The 17769-nt window shown below is 28.4% G+C and overlaps 1 protein-coding gene across 1 annotated transcript; it reads right to left on the minus strand.

Moving 5' to 3' along the window:
- Positions 1-689: 689 nt before the first annotated feature.
- On the minus strand, positions 690-2393 carry Spase25 (Signal peptidase complex subunit Spase25). The gene is made up of 5 exons (XM_074139060.1): positions 2304-2393; positions 2149-2220; positions 1682-1815; positions 1423-1584; positions 690-997 (listed from the first exon to the last, which is right to left on the minus strand). The coding sequence occupies exons 1-5, from the start codon at positions 2328-2330 to the stop codon at positions 811-813; spliced, it is 582 nt and encodes a 193-aa protein (XP_073995161.1). The 5' UTR covers positions 2331-2393; the 3' UTR covers positions 690-810.
- Between the last annotated feature and the right edge of the window lie 15376 nt (positions 2394-17769).

Here is a 17769-nt window from a genome sequence, read left to right on the forward strand (position 1 = left end):
TTTTTTAAATCAAAACAATGTGGAACCATTTTTTTGTTCTTTCTTCGGGCCTAACATTCAATTTTTTTTTTTTTTTTAAAGGTAATTTTATATTTTTGTCAAAACATTTGTATTGTTATTTCAAAATTTGTTGAAAAAAAATTAAAAAAAACTGTGATCCAAAATTTTATTCTTAAGTTTTTTCAATTTTAAATGTGCTACATAATTCTTTAAAGTATTGCATTTGTATATTCAAATTAATTTGAAGATTAGAAAATATAACAAGCTTGTTAAAAAAAAAAAAAATTAATTTCGACAAAAAATTATTATTCATTTTATAACTGAACAAAATGTTTGTTGTCTTAAAGACACCCCTTCAAGAGTGCAGATTGGGATATTCAGTTATCATCAATACACTCCATGCTTCTTACCTCAAACACTGATTATAAATCATTTTTCATGATCTCAAGAAAAATAAGTAACCTTCATCACTCTAAAGTTCGATATATTACTAAATTTGCCCATTATTTTTCAAGATATTTGAAGAAAAATGATAAATTATCTCAAGAATTATCCACTTGATGCTATTCTAAACTTTTAGTTGCAATACCTCATGATCTTCTGCTTGCAGTTCACGAAGTACTACTTTAAACCTACTTAAGCTACTGCAAGGTAAGTACTAAGGGATTTACATAAATAAATTAAAAATATTCTACGAATTATATAATTTATTTTGGAACGTTTTGAAATAACAATAAGAAAAAATTTAAAATAATTTAAATTTCATTGCATGTATATTACATACAAATTCTCAAAAAAAAAAAGGTAAGTTTACTTCTCTTTCCTTTCTGACAGTAGACTGTTATGAAGTTTGGACACTTCTGGTTCTATAAGTTCATGAACTATAACACCATTTTCATCGATGAAATTCGCCACCGAACGAACTATGGTTGCAGATCTTATTGTGCCTGTTTTACCATCTTTCATCGCCAAACTTAGATTGTACTTGTCATCGTACCTATTTAGGGTAATTTAATATATAAATTAATTTTCTCCAAGAGCACGTAAGTAAAGAATTGATAATTAAACAAAGCAAAGGAATCCCCCTGACATCTTTTACATGAAAACAATAACTTAATATATATCTTAACAACAACAATGTTGACTACACGTGTATCCGCGATATATACGAATATCAATTGTTTCGAACTTGTTTTTCATTAATATCTAATTCATTCTAGATATCATCTATATTGAAAGATTTCCTTGAGTCAAATGAAAATACGAAAAAAGAATGAGAAAGAGTTGTAGATCCTTTTTGTAAATGGCACGAACGTAACAGAGAGAAACAGGCTTTACTTTGTATAAACAAGTATTCTGAGGATCCAATCTATTTAAGTCATGAAGTAAAACTTACTATTACTTTAAAATTATTTTACTTACTTTTTCAAGTACGAACTAGCTTCCCAAACATTATCGGGCACAAAACCAGCAGGATCTTTCTGTATTGATACAACGAATATGCCTTTCTCTTTATAGGTAGTATACAACGTCAGTAATCCCATAAATATAAAATATGTGCTCACACAGATAATCAGTACTGGCCTTAAAATAATAGAATCACATTTAAGGAAATTAGTATGAAATAATTTTTAATAGAAAACATCTTGGATAATCACTAAAATTAAAATAATAATTGTACCTTGACTGTGGGAATGGATAAAGCCAATCCCATAAAAGTGCAAACATAGCAACTGTTACAGCGATTCCACATAATAATAAACGACCGTCGATCAATGCAAAATTTTCTACATAATTATACTTTTTTGTAAGTACCTAAAATAAAATAAAACAATAAAACATTTATTTCTAAAACTGCAAACATTCACATCTTCTTATGCGTTAGCTTCTGTTTGTAGGACAAGAGAATTTTATTATAATGAAACGATAAGTAGCACTCGATCACTTATTTCATTTTTTTGTCATGCAAAACTACCATTTGAGACTGTTTCAAACCCAGATCTTCCACTTGTGTTTAGCCAAGATGAAATGACGAATGTCTGCCAACTCTCTCAACAATATTTTATTTTCATTTCAAGAAACTGTATTTGTTAGCTCAATTTTTGTTTTACTAGCGTAAATAAATAAATACTTTATTTTCGTACTTACATCAGTAACAGCATCGTCTAAAGCATTTTTTACCGCCGATCCATCCCATTTATTAATTTTAACAGGTTTATCCTATTAAAATATATAGAAATAATATTGCATAAATTAACTGATTTGAATTTTAAAAATCTACTTAATAATATTGAATTACTTACATCTCCTTTACTAGACCTTGCTGCCATTTCAAACAAACTAACACTATCACACTTTCTGACGTGTCTTTCTTAAACTCTTAAGGTAATCGATACTTTTCTTTCAATACATGGTATCAAATACTCGATACTATTTTTTCAATAAGATTCTGGATATCGATATCTGAGTAGATATTTTGGCATAGGTTTTTGATAACTTAGGAGAATATATATCTAGATTAAAACTGGGGGACCTCTGAAAAAAGACCTCGTCACCATTAATGGTGCAATAAAAGATACGGCTAATATTCGTAGATTGTTTTTCAAAAAGTGAAAAGATGTTTATTTATGTATTTTAACCCTACATTGCGCAGCGATGCATACATATATGAATCGCTTGAGATTTTAGCCTGTACTTTCATATCGACACACTGTTTCTGTGCTTAAGCGCTCACTGATGCCTTTATGAAACGTACTTATAACCTTCCCTATAGTGTTTGGTTTACATGTTTACGTAAAGTAATCCAGTTAACCATTGGAGATTCACGTGGTAAAAGAGGCAGACCATCTGGTGTGCAAAAAGTAATAAAAAAATTCCACATAGCTCCTTTGCCTCCACAAGATATTCGAGTGGACAACGTCAACCATTTCCGCAATTACTTTCAGTGCAAGTTGCCAAACTGCAAAGCACAAATCTTTGTAATTTGTGAAAAATGTTCCGACAGCACTGTGTTTTAATAAAGATAAAAACGGCTTCAAATCTTTCCACTCCAAATAATAAAACTGTCCGGTACGACAGTTGTATAAGGGTTGATCGTCAAAAACTGCAACACACCCAACTTTGACAATTTTTTTCTCTTTTTCTATAAAAGATAAAATTCCCAAATTTTCTTTAAATTATAGGGCAAATCCTCCTTTATAACTGTAATTTTTTTGCAACCACCCAGATCTAATAGATTTCGAGAAAAAAGTTGCCGAAAATGAGCAAAAACGGCTTTTTCAGAAATTGTTGTTCTTGTTCTTCTCCTTCTTGTTGTTGTGACCTTTTTTGTAAACTCCGTAGCGCCCAAACACGTGAACCGATTTTCATGAATGAGGTGTCATTCGATTCGGAATTTTATTTAGATGTGCCTTTTGGGGGTCTCGACGCTGTACATCGAATGGGAAAGGAGTTAGCTCCCTTAATGTAAGGCCCCCTCCAAAATTATTATTATTAATTACTCTGTAAATCTTGGCCAGATTTTGATAAAATTTGGCAGGATGATAGGGTTAAAGCTCCCCTAGATAACATTAAAGCGACGAACTGCTCTTACACTAGGGGAAGCATAGCAATCGTTTCAAATTATCGACACGTCAACTGATTTTCATAAATGAACTGTCATTCGAATAGAAATTATGTACAGATTTGCACTTCCTGCAAAACTCTCCTCATGAGGAGGAGAATTTGTCCCACCAAAGTAAGGTCCTTTCTAAAACTATTATTACCAATATTTCTACAATAACGCTTAGTCCGATTTTTATAAAATTTAGCACGAAGAAGTGATTATACCTCCTCTACTTGGCTGTGAAGTGCCATCATTACACTTACTAAGAGAAAGTACTGCAATCGTTAAAATTATCAATAGGTGATAATCTATCAAGCAGTATTCGAGATATTTGAAGTTAAAGTTTTCTTTTTGTAAAACCGAACCAAAGTTTAACCTCAAATATCTCGTTTTCTGCTCTATAGATTTTTACTAAAATTTACACAATTATAGACAAATGTAGTCTCCATATACAGGTAAAATATAAACAAAATATACTGAGTAGTTAACGAGATATTTGAAGTTAAGTTTTCACTCTGTTTAAAAGAAGCAATCTTTAACCCTTTAGGGTATATTTATATCTCGTTTTCTGCTCGATAGATTTTTACTAAAATTTATACAATTATAGACAATAGTAGTCTCCATATACAGGTAAAATATAAACAAAATCTATCGAGCTTTTTTCGAGATATTTGAAGTTAAAGTTTTCAGTTTATAGAACAGAAGCAAAGTTTAACCCTAAATATCTCGTTTTGAGCTCGATAAATTTTCATTAAAATTTACACAATTATAGATAATAGAGTCTCCATTTAAAGGTGAAATATAAACAAAATCGATCAAGCAGTTTTCGAGATATTTGAGGTTATAATTTTCAGTTTATAGAACAGAAGCAAATTTTAACCCTAAATATCTCGTTTTGAGCTCCATAGATTTTTACTAAAATTTACACAATTATAGACAATTGTAGTCTCCATATACAGGTAAAATATAAACAAAATATACTGAGTAGTTAACGAGATATTTGAAGTTAAAGTTTTCACTTTGTTTAACAGAAGCAATCTTTAACCATTTAGGGTATATTTATATCTCGTTTTCTGCTCAATAGATTTTTACAAAAATTTACACAATTATAGACAATAGTAGTCTCCATATACAGGTGAAACATAAACAAAATCTATTGAGCAGTTTTCGAGATATTTAAGGTTATAATTTTCAGTTTATAGAACAGAAGCAAACTTTAAACCTAAATTTCTCGTTTTGAGCTCGATAGATTTTCACTAAAATTTAAACAATTATAGACAATAGTAGTCTCCATATACAGGTGAAATATAAACAAAATCTATCGAGCAGTTTTCGAGATATTTAAGGTTATAATTTTCAGTTTATAGAACAGAAGCAAACTTTAAACCTAAATTTCTCGTTTTGAGCTCGATAGATTTTCACTAAAATTTAAACAATTATAGACAATAGTAGTCTCCAAAAACAGGTGAAATATAAACAAAATCTATCAAGTAGTTGTCGAGATATTTGAGGTTATAATTTTCAGTTTATAGAACAGAAGCAAATTTTAAAATTAAATATCACGTTTCGAGCTCGATAGATTTTTACTAAAATTTAAACAATTATAGACAATAGTAGTCTCCATATACAGGTGAAATATAAACAAAATCTATTGAACAGTTTTCGAGATATTTCAAGTTTAAGTTTTCACTTTGTAAAACCGAAGCAAAGTTTAACCTCAAATAACTCGTTTTGAGCTACATAGATTTTTACTAAAATTTACACAATTATAGACAATTGTAGTCTCCATATACAGGTAAAATATAAACAAAATCTATCAAATAGTTTTCGAGATATTTGAGGTTATAATTTTCAGTTTATAGAACAGAAGCAAAACTTAACCCTAAATATCTCGTTTTCTACTAGATAGATTTTCACTAAAATTTACACAATTAAAGACAATAGTAGTCTCCATATACAGGTGAAATATACACAAAATCTGTCGAGCAGTTTTCGAGATATTTGAAGTTAAAGATTTCACTGTTTCAAACGAAACCAAATTTTAACTCTAAATATCTCGTTTCCTACTCGACAGATTTATACGACATTTTACCCAAATATAGACATTAGTAGTCTCTATATACAGTTAAAATATAAACAAAATCTATCAAGTAGTTTTCGAGATATTTGAGGTTATAATTTTCAGTTTATAGAACAGAAGCAAACATTAAACCTAAATATCTCGTTTTGAGCTCGATAGATTTTCACTAAAATTTATACAATTATAAACAATAGTTGTCTCCATATACAGGTGAAATATAAACAAAATCTATTGAGCAGTTTTCGAGATATTTCAAGTTTAAATTTTCACTTTGTAAAACCGAAGCAAAGTTTAACCTCAAATATCTCGTTTTCTGCTAGATAGATTTTCACAAAAATTTACACAATTATAGACAATAGTAGTCTCCATATACAGGTGAAATATAAACAAAATCTATCGAACAGTTTTTGAGATATTTGAGGTTATAATTTTCAGTTTATAGAACAGAAGCAAACATTAAACCTAAATATCTCGTTTTGAGCTCGATAGATTTTCACAAAAATTTACACAATTATAGACAATAGTAGTCTCCATATACAGGTGAAATATAAACAAAATCTATTGAGCAGTTTTCGAGATATTTGAGGTTATAATTTTCAGTTTATAGAACTGAAGCAAAACTTAACCCTAAATATCTCGTATTGAGCTGGATAGATTTTCACTAAAATTTACACAATTATAGACAATTGTAGTCTCCATATACAGGTGAAATATAAACAAAATCTGTCGAGCAGTTTTCGAGATATTTGAAGTTAAAGATTTCACTGTTTCAAACGAAACCAAATTTTAACTCTAAATATCTCGTTTCCTACTCGACAGATTTATACGACATTTTACCTAATTATAGACATTAGCAGTCTCTATATAAAGTTAAAATATAAACAAAATCTATTGAGCAGTTTTCGAGATATTTGAGGTTATAATTTTCAGTTTATAGAACCAAAGCAAAGTTTAACCTCAAATATCTCGTTTTCTGCTAGATAGATTTTCACAAAAATTTACACAATTAAAGACAATAGTAGTCTCCATATACAGGTGAAATGTAAACAAAATCTATCGAGCAGTTTTCGAGATATTTGAGGTTATAATTTTCAGTTTATAGAACAAAAGCAAACTTTAAACCTAAATTTCTCGTTTTGAGCTCGATAGATTTTCACTAAAATTTAAACAATTATAGACAATAGTAGTCTCTATATACAGTTAAAATATAAACAAAATCTATCAAGTAGTTTTCGAGATATTTGAGGTTATAATTTTCAGTTTATAGAACAGAAGCAAACATTAAACCTAAATATCTCGTTTTGAGCTCGAAAGATTTTCACTAAAATTTATACAATTATAAACAATAGTTGTCTCCATATACAGGTGAAATATAAACAAAATCTATCAAGTAGTTTTCGAGATATTTCAAGTTTAAATTTTCAGTTTATAGAACCGAAGCAAAGTTTAACCTCAAATATCTCGTTTTCTGCTAGATAGATTTTCACAAAAATTTACACAATTATAGACAATAGTAGTCTCCATATACAGGTGAAATATAAACAAAATCTATCAAGCAGTTTTCGAGATATTTGAGGTTATAATTTTCAGTTTATAGAACAGAAGCAAACTTTAAACCTAAATTTCTCGTTTTGAGCTTGATAGATTTTCACTAAAATTTAAACAATTATAGACAATTGTAGTCTCCATATACAGGTAAAATATAAACAAAATATACTGAGTAGTTAACGAGATATTTGAAGTTAAAGTTTTCACTCTGTTTAACAGAAGCAATCTTTAACCCTTTAGGGTATATTTATATCTCGTATTGAGCTGGATAGATTTTCACTAAAATTAATACAATTATAGACAATTGTTGTCTCCATATACAGGTGAAATATAAACAAAATCTATTGAGCAGTTTTCGAGATATTTGAAGTTATAATTTTCAGTTTATAGAACAGAAGCAAAACTTAACCCTAAATATCTCGTATTGAGCTGGATAGATTTTCACTAAAATTTACACAATTATAGACAATTGTAGTCTCCATATACAGGTGAAATATAAACAAAATCTGTCGAGCAGTTTTCGCTGCTCAAACGAAACCAAATTTTAACTCTAAATATCTCGTTTCCTACTCGACAGATTTATACGACATTTTACCCAAATATAGACATTAATAGTCTCTATATACAGTTAAAATATAAACAAAATCTATCAAGTAGTTTTCAAGATATTTGAGGTTATAATTTTCAGTTTATAGAACAGAAGCAAACATTAAACCTAAATATCTCGTTTTGAGCTCGATAGATTTTCACTAAAATTTATACAATTATAAACAATAGTTGTCTCCATATACAGGTGAAATATAAACAAAATCTATTGAGCAGTTTTCGAGATATTTCAAGTTTAAATTTTCACTTTGTAAAACCGAAGCAAAGTTTAACCTCAAATATCTCGTTTTCTGCTAGATAGATTTTCACAAAAATTTACACAATTATAGACAATAATAGTCTCCATATACAGGTGAAATATAAACAAAATCTATCGAGCAGTTTTTGAGATATTTGAGGTTATAATTTTCAGTTTATAGAACAGAAGCAAACATTAAACCTAAATATCTCGTTTTCTGCTCGATAGATTTTTACTAAAATTTACACAATTATAGACAATAGTAGTCTCCATAAACAGGTGAAATATAAACAAAATCTATCAAGTAGTTGTCGAGATATTTGAGGTTATAATTTTCAGTTTATAGAACAGAAGCAAACTTTAAACCTAAATATCACGTTTTCTGCTAGATAGATTTTCACAAAATTTACACAATTATAGACAATAGTAGTCTCCATATACAGGTGAAATATAAACAAAATCTATCGTGCAGTTTTCGAGATATTTGAGGTTATAATTTTCAGTTTATAGAACAGAAGCAAAACTTAACCCTAAATATCTCGTATTGAGCTGGATAGATTTTCACTAAAATTTACACAATTATAGACAATTGTAGTCTCCATATACAGGTGAAATATACACAAAATCTGTCGAGCAGTTTTCGAGATATTTGAAGTTAAAGATTTCACTGTTTCAAACGAAACCAAATTTTAACTCTAAATATCTCGTTTCCTACTCGACAGATTTATACGACATTTTACCCAAATATAGACATTAGTAGTCTCTATATACAGTTAAAATATAAACAAAATCTATCAAGTAGTTTTCGAGATATTTGAGGTTATAATTTTCAGTTTATAGAACAGAAGCAAACATTAAACCTAAATATCTCGTTTTGAGCTCGATAGATTTTCACTAAAATTTATACAATTATAAACAATAGTTGTCTCCATATACAGGTGAAATATAAACAAAATCTATTGAGCAGTTTTCGAGATATTTCAAGTTTAAATTTTCACTTTGTAAAACCGAAGCAAAGTTTAACCTCAAATATCTCGTTTTCTGCTAGATAGATTTTCACAAAAATTTACACAATTATAGACAATAGTAGTCTCCATATACAGGTGAAATATAAACAAAATCTATCGAACAGTTTTTGAGATATTTGAGGTTATAATTTTCAGTTTATAGAACAGAAGCAAACATTAAACCTAAATATCTCGTTTTGAGCTCGATAGATTTTCACAAAAATTTACACAATTATAGACAATAGTAGTCTCCATATACAGGTGAAATATAAACAAAATCTATTGAGCAGTTTTCGAGATATTTGAGGTTATAATTTTCAGTTTATAGAACTGAAGCAAAACTTAACCCTAAATATCTCGTATTGAGCTGGATAGATTTTCACTAAAATTTACACAATTATAGACAATTGTAGTCTCCATATACAGGTGAAATATAAACAAAATCTGTCGAGCAGTTTTCGAGATATTTGAAGTTAAAGATTTCACTGTTTCAAACGAAACCAAATTTTAACTCTAAATATCTCGTTTCCTACTCGACACATTTATACGACATTTTACCCAATTATAGACATTAGTAGTCTCTATATACAGTTAAAATATAAACAAGATCTATCAAGTAGTTTTCGAGATATTTGAGGTTATAATTTTCAGTTTATAGAACAGAAGCAAACATTAAACCTAAATATCTCGTTTTGAGCTCGATAGATTTTTACTAAAATTTATACAATTATAAACAATAGTTGTCTCCATATACAGGTGAAATATAAACAAAATCTATCAAGTAGTTGTCGAGATATTTGAGGTTATAATTTTCAGTTTATAGAACAGAAGCAAACTTTAAACCTAAATATCACGTTTTGACCTCGATAGATTTTTACAAAAATTTAAACAATTATAGACAATAGTAGTCTCCATATACTGGAGAAATATAAACAAAATCTATTGAGCAGTTTTCGAGATATTTCAAGTTTAAGTTTTCACTTTGTAAAACCGAAGCAAAGTTTAACCTCAAATAACTCGTTTTGAGCTACATAGATTTTTACTAAAATTTACACAATTATAGACAATAGTAGTCTCCATATACAGGTGAAATATAAACAAAATCTATCGAGCAGTTTTCGAGACATTTGAGGTTATAATTTTCAATTTATAGAACAGAAGCAAACTTTAAACCTAAATATCTCGTTTTGAGCTCAATAGATTTTCACTAAAATTTTTACAGTTATAAACAATAGTTGTCTCCATATACAGGTGAAATATAAACAAAATCTATTAAGCAGTTTTCGAGATATTTCAAGTTTAAGTTTTCACTTTGTAAAACCGAACCAAAGTTTAACCTCAAATATCTCGTTTTCTGCTAAATAGGTTTTCACAAAAATTTACACAATTATAGACAATAGTAGTCTCCATATACAGGTGAAATATAAACAAAATCTATCGAGCAGTTTTCGAGATATTTGAGGTTATAATTTTCAGTTTATAGAACAGAAGCAAACTTTAAACCTAAATTTCTCGTTTTGAGCTAGATAGATTTTCACTAAAATTTAAACAATTATAGACAATTGTAGTCTCCATATACAGGTAAAATATAAACAAAATATACTGAGTAGTTAACGAGATATTTGAAGTTAAAGTTTTCACTCTGTTTAACAGAAGCAATCTTTAACCCTTTAGGGTATATTTATATCTCGTATTGAGCTGGATAGATTTTCACTAAAATTTACACAATTATAGACAATTGTAGTCTCCATATACAGGAGAAATATAAACAAAATCTATTGAGCAGTTTTCGAGATATTTGAAGTTAAAGTTTTCACTTTGTAAAACCGAAGCAAAGTTTAACCTCAAATATATCGTTTTCTGCTAGATAGATTTTCACAAAAATTTACACAATTATAGACAATAGTAGTCTCCATATACAGGTGAAATATAAACAAAATCTATCGAGCAGTTTTCGAGATATTTGAGGTTATAATTTTCAGTTTATAGAACAGAAGCAAAACTTAACCCTAAATATCTCGTATTGAGCTGGATAGATTTTCACTAAAATTTATACAATTGTAGACAATTGTAGTCTCCATATACAGGTAAAATATAAACAAAATATACTGAGTAGTTAACGAGATATTTGAAGTTAAAGTTTTCACTCTGTTTAACAGAAGCAATCTTTAACCCTTTAGGGTATATTTATATCTCGTATTGAGCTGGATAGATTTTCACTAAAATTTACACAATTATAGACAATTGTAGTCTCCATATACAGGTAAAATATAAACAAAATCTATCAAGCAGTTTTCGAGATATTTGAAGTTAAAATGTTCACTTTGTAAAACCGAAGCAAAGTTTAACCTCAAATATATCGTTTTCTGCTAGATAGATTTTCACAAAAATTTACACAATTATAGACAATAGTAGTCTCCATATACAGGTGAAATATAAACAAAATCTATCGAGCAGTTTTCGAGATATTTGAGGTTATAATTTTCAGTTTATAGAACAGATGCAAAACTTAACCCTAAATATCTCGTATTGAGCTTGATAGATTTTCACTAAAATTTACACAATTATAGACAATTGTAGTCTCCATATACAGGTGAAATATAAACAAAATCTGTCGAGCAGTTTTCGAGATATTTGAAGTTAAAATTTCACTGTTTCAAACGAAACCAAATTTTAACTCTAAATATCTCGTTTCCTACTCGACAGATTTATACGACATTTTACCCAATTATAGACATTAGTAGTCTCTATATACAGTTAAAATATAAACAAGATCTATCAAGTAGTTTTCGAGATATTTGAGGTTATAATTTTCAGTTTATAGAACAGAAGCAAACTTTAAACCTAAATATCACGTTTTGAGCTCGATAGATTTTTACAAAAATTTAAACAATTATAGACAATAGTAGTCTCCATATACTGGAGAAATATAAACAAAATCTATTGAGCAGTTTTCGAGATATTTCAAGTTTAAGTTTTCACTTTGTAAAACCGAAGCAAAGTTTAACCTCAAATAACTCGTTTTGAGCTACATAGATTTTTACTAAAATTTACACAATTATAGACAATTGTAGTCTCCATATACAGGTGAAATATAAACAAAATCTGTCGAGCAGTTTTCGAGATATTTGAAGTTAAAGATTTCACTGTTTCAAACGAAACCAAATTTTAACTCTAAATATCTCGTTTCCTACTCGACAGATTTATACGACATTTTACCCAATTATAGACAATAGTAGTCTCTATATACAGTTAAAATATAAACAAAATCTATCAAGTAGTTTTCGAGATATTTGAGGTTATAATTTTCAGTTTATAGAACAGAAGCAAACATTAAACCTAAATATCTCGTTTTGAGCTCGATAGATTTTCACTAAAATTTATACAATTATAAACAATAGTTGTCTCCATATACAGGTGAAATATAAACAAAATCTATCAAGTAGTTTTTGGAGATATTTCAAGTTTAAATTTTCAGTTTATAGAACCGAAGCAAAGTTTAACCTCAAATATCTCGTTTTCTGCTAGATAGATTTTCACAAAAATTTACACAATTATAGACAATAGTAGTCTCCATATACAGGTGAAATATAAACAAAATCTATCAAGCAGTTTTCGAGATATTTGAGGTTATAATTTTCAGTTTATAGAACAGAAGCAAACTTTAAACCTAAATTTCTCGTTTTGAGCTCGATAGATTTTCACTAAAATTTAAACAATTATAGACAATTGTAGTCTCCATATACAGGTAAAATATAAACAAAATATACTGAGTAGTTAACGAGATATTTGAAGTTAAAGTTTTCACTCTGTTTAACAGAAGCAATCTTTAACCCTTTAGGGTATATTTATATCTCGTATTGAGCTGGATAGATTTTCACTAAAATTTATACAATTATAGACAATTGTTGTCTCCATATACAGGTGAAATATAAACAAAATATACTGAGTAGTTAACGAGATATTTGAAGTTAAAGTTTTCACTTTGTAAAACCGAAGCAAAGTTTAACCTCAAATATATCGTTTTCTGCTAGATAGATTTTCACAAAATTTACACAATTATAGACAATAGTAGTCTCCATATACAGGTGAAATATAAACAAAATCTATCGTGCAGTTTTCGAGATATTTGAGGTTATAATTTTCAGTTTATAGAACAGAAGCAAAACTTAACCCTAAATATCTCGTATTGAGCTGGATAGATTTTCACTAAAATTTACACAATTATAGACAATTGTAGTCTCCATATACAGGTGAAATATAAACAAAATCTGTCGAGCAGTTTTCGAGATATTTGAAGTTAAAGATTTCACTGTTTCAAACGAAACCAAATTTTAACTCTAAATATCTCGTTTCCTACTCGACAGATTTATACGACATTTTACCCAAATATAGACATTAGTAGTCTCTATATATAGTTAAAATATAAACAAAATCTATCAAGTAGTTTTCGAGATATTTGAGGTTATAATTTTCAGTTTATAGAACAGAAGCAAACATTAAACCTAAATGTCTCGTTTTGAGCTCGATAGATTTTCACTAAAATTTATACAATTATAAACAATAGTTGTCTCCATATACAGGTGAAATATAAACAAAATCTATTGAGCAGTTTTCGAGATATTTCAAGTTTAAATTTTCACTTTGTAAAACCGAAGCAAAGTTTAACCTCAAATATCTCGTTTTCTGCTAGATAGATTTTCACAAAAATTTACACAATTATAGACAATAGTAGTCTCCATATACAGGTGAAATATAAACAAAATCTATCGAGCAGTTTTCGAGATATTTGAGGTTATAATTTTCAGTTTATAGAACAGTAGCAAACTTTAAACCTAAATATCTCGTTTTGAGCTCGATAGATTTTCACTAAAATTTATACAATTATAAACAATAGTTGTCTCCATGTACAGGTGAAATATAAACAAAATCTATTAAGCAGTTTTCGAGATATTTCAAGTTTAAGTTTTCACTTTGTAAAACCGAAGCAAAGTTTAACCTCAAATATATCGTTTTCTGCTAGATAGATTTTCACAAAAATTTACACAATTATAGACAATTGTAGTCTCCATATACAGGTGAAATATAAACAAAATCTATCAAGCAGTTTTCGAGATATTTGAGGTTATAATTTTCAGTTTATAGAACAGAAGCAAAACTTAACCCTAAATATCTCGTATTGAGCTGGATAGATTTTCACTAAAATTTATACAATTGTAGACAATTGTAGTCTCCATATACAGCTAAAATATAAACAAAATATACTGAGTAGTTAACGAGATATTTGAAGTTAAAGTTTTCACTCTGTTTAACAGAAGCAATCTTTAACCCTTTAGGGTATATTTATATCTCGTATTGAGCTGGATAGATTTTCACTAAAATTTACACAATTATAGACAATTGTAGTCTCCATATACAGGTGAAATATAAACAAAATCTATTGAACAGTTTTCGAGATATTTCAAGTTTAAGTTTTCACTTTGTAAAACCGAAGCAAAGTTTAACCTCAAATATATCGTTTTCTGCTAGATAGATTTTCACAAAAATTTACACAATTATAGACAATTGTAGTCTCCATATACAGGTGAAATATAAACAAAATCTATCGAGCAGTTTTCGAGATATTTGAGGTTATAATTTTCAGTTTATAGAACAGTAGCAAACTTTAAACCTAAATATCTCGTTTTGAGCTCGATAGATTTTCACTAAAATTTATACAATTATAAACAATAGTTGTCTCCATATACAGGTGAAATATAAACAAAATCTGTCGAGCAGTTTTCGAGATATTTGAAGTTAAAGATTTCACTGTTTCAAACGAAACCAAATTTTAACTCTAAATATCTCGTTTCCTACTCGACACATTTATACGACATTTTACCCAATTATAGACATTAGTAGTCTCTATATACAGTTAAAATATAAACAAGATCTATCAAGTAGTTTTCGAGATATTTGAGGTGACAATATTTTTTTCTATTTATCCTATGATCCCTTTCCTATGTTTAAATTGAATAACACTGTTTCATGTAAATATAAGAAATCGCGCAATGAATAGTTAATAATAATCTGTTCATTGAGTGTAGAAAAAGTAACAAGTGAAATGAATGTGGTGAGACTTAGAGTTTTTTTTTAACGCCCAAGTTTACTAAATTCTTGCTTTAAAGTTTGTTGTAATTGTCATAGGTTTATTTATCAACAATGGACAGAATACAGAATGACAAGTTAACCGCGTTGCATGTTGTTCACTGGCGAGTAGGAAGTACATAAAAATTTACGTGTTAACTGAGTTGTTAACCAATGAAAATGCTGGGATTGAAACGTTGTTTAATCGTTGAATCAGGTATGTAGTTCGTTTCTAATAAATGTTCTTCATTATGTATTATCATTATATTGGTTATTTTCTGTAGAATTAAAATAATTTATGCTTCGATACTATAATTTGCTTTAATTTTTTTGAGCTGAATCACTTTTTTATAAAAATAGGCATTTGAATCAACTCGTTCCACCATTGGTTTTGTTCCAGTGGACAGTATCTGCTCAAATAGCCCATCAATTATAATCACATATTGGGCGCATTCAGCAGATAAGAGCGCTACTAGATCGCTCCCTAAGGGAGCGCTTTATTTCTCTGAACGCTCTGCTACTAACACAACCTAAACATAACCTTTTTTCGAATTAATATTGGCGAAGAATCGGTCAAATAAAAAACAACTAGACTTTTAAATTAAAAGGTGCTAGGCCATTTCGAAAATCTGGTATTTATTAATCATATTTCAATTATTTTAACTTGTTATCAAAGAGAAAGAAGAGCACGCGATAGGTCATTTTTATGTATTTTTTTTCATCCCCTTTCTACTGAAAATATTGCCAAGGCAGTAAAGCTAGTATTTTTCTTAATATCAGGGAAATAAGTCGTTTTCCGAGTGATTTTTCTAAGAAAAATCAAATGTTAAGAGCTTTAGTTGTTCTCAAGCATACACGGAATGGCTAAAAAATAATTTTACATCTGTTACAAACAAGAAGGTTTAATAATTATTTGGTAATTTTGGGAGAGTTGCGTTTAATTACCAAAAAAATTGGAAAAATTTCAAAAATTGTTTTTATAAATACACGTACTTTGCTAGTTAGTAGCGATCACCGGTCCATCGAAGTAGCATAGAAAATTTCCGCTCCATAAGATGGCGTCCGCTGCCACAACATGTTGTGAGAGCGATGCTAAAAGTGCGCCATTCAGCGGATAGTTCCGTAGCGCTCTTGTCTGCTGAATGCGCCCAAAAATGGGAGGTTATATAGTTCTTTATTTTTTTTATATTCGGAGGAATCTTGTAAGAAAAGTGAATGCTGTTCAATTTAATTTCTTAACTTTACGGAAATTATTTCGTGAGTTTTGTAAACTTATAAGAATAATTTACACCTATATATGTACATTACTGAACATTATTTTTATGAAAAACAAGGTTTACTTACCTTCTTACGAGCTATTTTAATTGTGAAACTTGAACAACTTTTTATTTTTCTGTTAGCGAATTAAAAAGATGGTAAGAACGTCCTCTTTTTTTATAATTTCGTTGAACTTACCTGTAAGGATATGAATTCTTGTAACAAAATGGGTACCAAGCGAAAGACTAGATGTACGTATTAACTTTGATTTTCGTTGTCAGACTTAAGTTTATTTTTTGAACGGAATTCATTGAAAGATACTACTCAGTGTTACAATTAGTGTGATAAATTATAACAAGAGATTTTGTTTAAATAATTTGATAATGTATTAAATCTTATAGTACAATAAATTCATATTCAATAATAATAATAAAAAAATCATAAAAAATTAAATAAGTTTGCTAAGGGTATAAGTATAATTAAGTTACCTATTTATTAATAATAATCATAATTTTGGAAGTATGGATAATTTATTATTATTATTATTATTTTTTTTCTTAAAGAAGGTAACTATGTTATAAAAAAGTAAAGCACCCTAATATTGCACAGTCTTGGCTGGTCTTGTTGAATTTATCAATAAATCAATAGATTTAAAATAAAGTTGCATTAATAAAAAACATATATTTTTTAGTTTTGTCGCAAGGTTATCTTCTTGCGTTGTGAGCCAGATCTGATCATAAAAGGCCCCCCCCCCTTACCCGAAAATAAACAAGTTACAAAAACAAATGTTTTAAAAAATGAATTTTAAACCTTTAAAAAAATTTAATATTCATTTACAAGCTTTAATTATATTATATAGTAATGAAATTTTTTGATGATTTGATATGAATTGAAAGTTTCGCCTAATTTAGACTATAATTTCGTTTTATCAAAAGTGAATTTTTGGCAGTTCTTGTTGCAAAATAAACGAATTGTATCACTGTTATGAATAAATAGTGAATTTAACAAACATTGCGTTGTAATCTGATCAAAATAAAAATATGTGCCATTTTCACTATCATTCTTAAAGTCAAATACATTTTCTAAAATATAATGCTGAGAGAAGTACGTAGTTTGTAAAATGTACATTAAATAGAATGTAACACATTTGAAGGGCTACCAACTATCTCCACTAAAATTGTTCTAAAAATTTTCTTACATAAATACAAGTATTAAACAATTCGTATGTATGTAATTAGTAGAGAAAAATCGTTGAAATTATTTTCAAGAAAATCTCTAAAAATACACTCAACAGCAAAAAAAA

The sequence above is a fragment of the Rhodnius prolixus genome, unplaced genomic scaffold, assembly GCF_049639745.1.
Source record: "Rhodnius prolixus isolate KJV_2025 unplaced genomic scaffold, Rpr scaffold_17, whole genome shotgun sequence".
NCBI lineage: Eukaryota > Metazoa > Arthropoda > Insecta > Hemiptera > Reduviidae > Rhodnius > Rhodnius prolixus.

Excerpts from the sequence above, each read along its gene's own strand:
- Spase25 (XM_074139060.1), bottom strand. The coding sequence starts at position 2,330 with ATGGCAGCAAGGTCTAGTAAAGGAGAT. Across the intron at positions 2,221-2,303 it reads CAAGGTCTAGTAAAGGAGAT|GATAAACCTGTTAAAATTAA; the intron begins GTAAGTAATTCA and ends ATATTTTAATAG. Across the intron at positions 998-1,422 it reads GCTAGTTCGTACTTGAAAAA|GTACGATGACAAGTACAATC; the intron begins GTAAGTAAAATA and ends TACCCTAAATAG.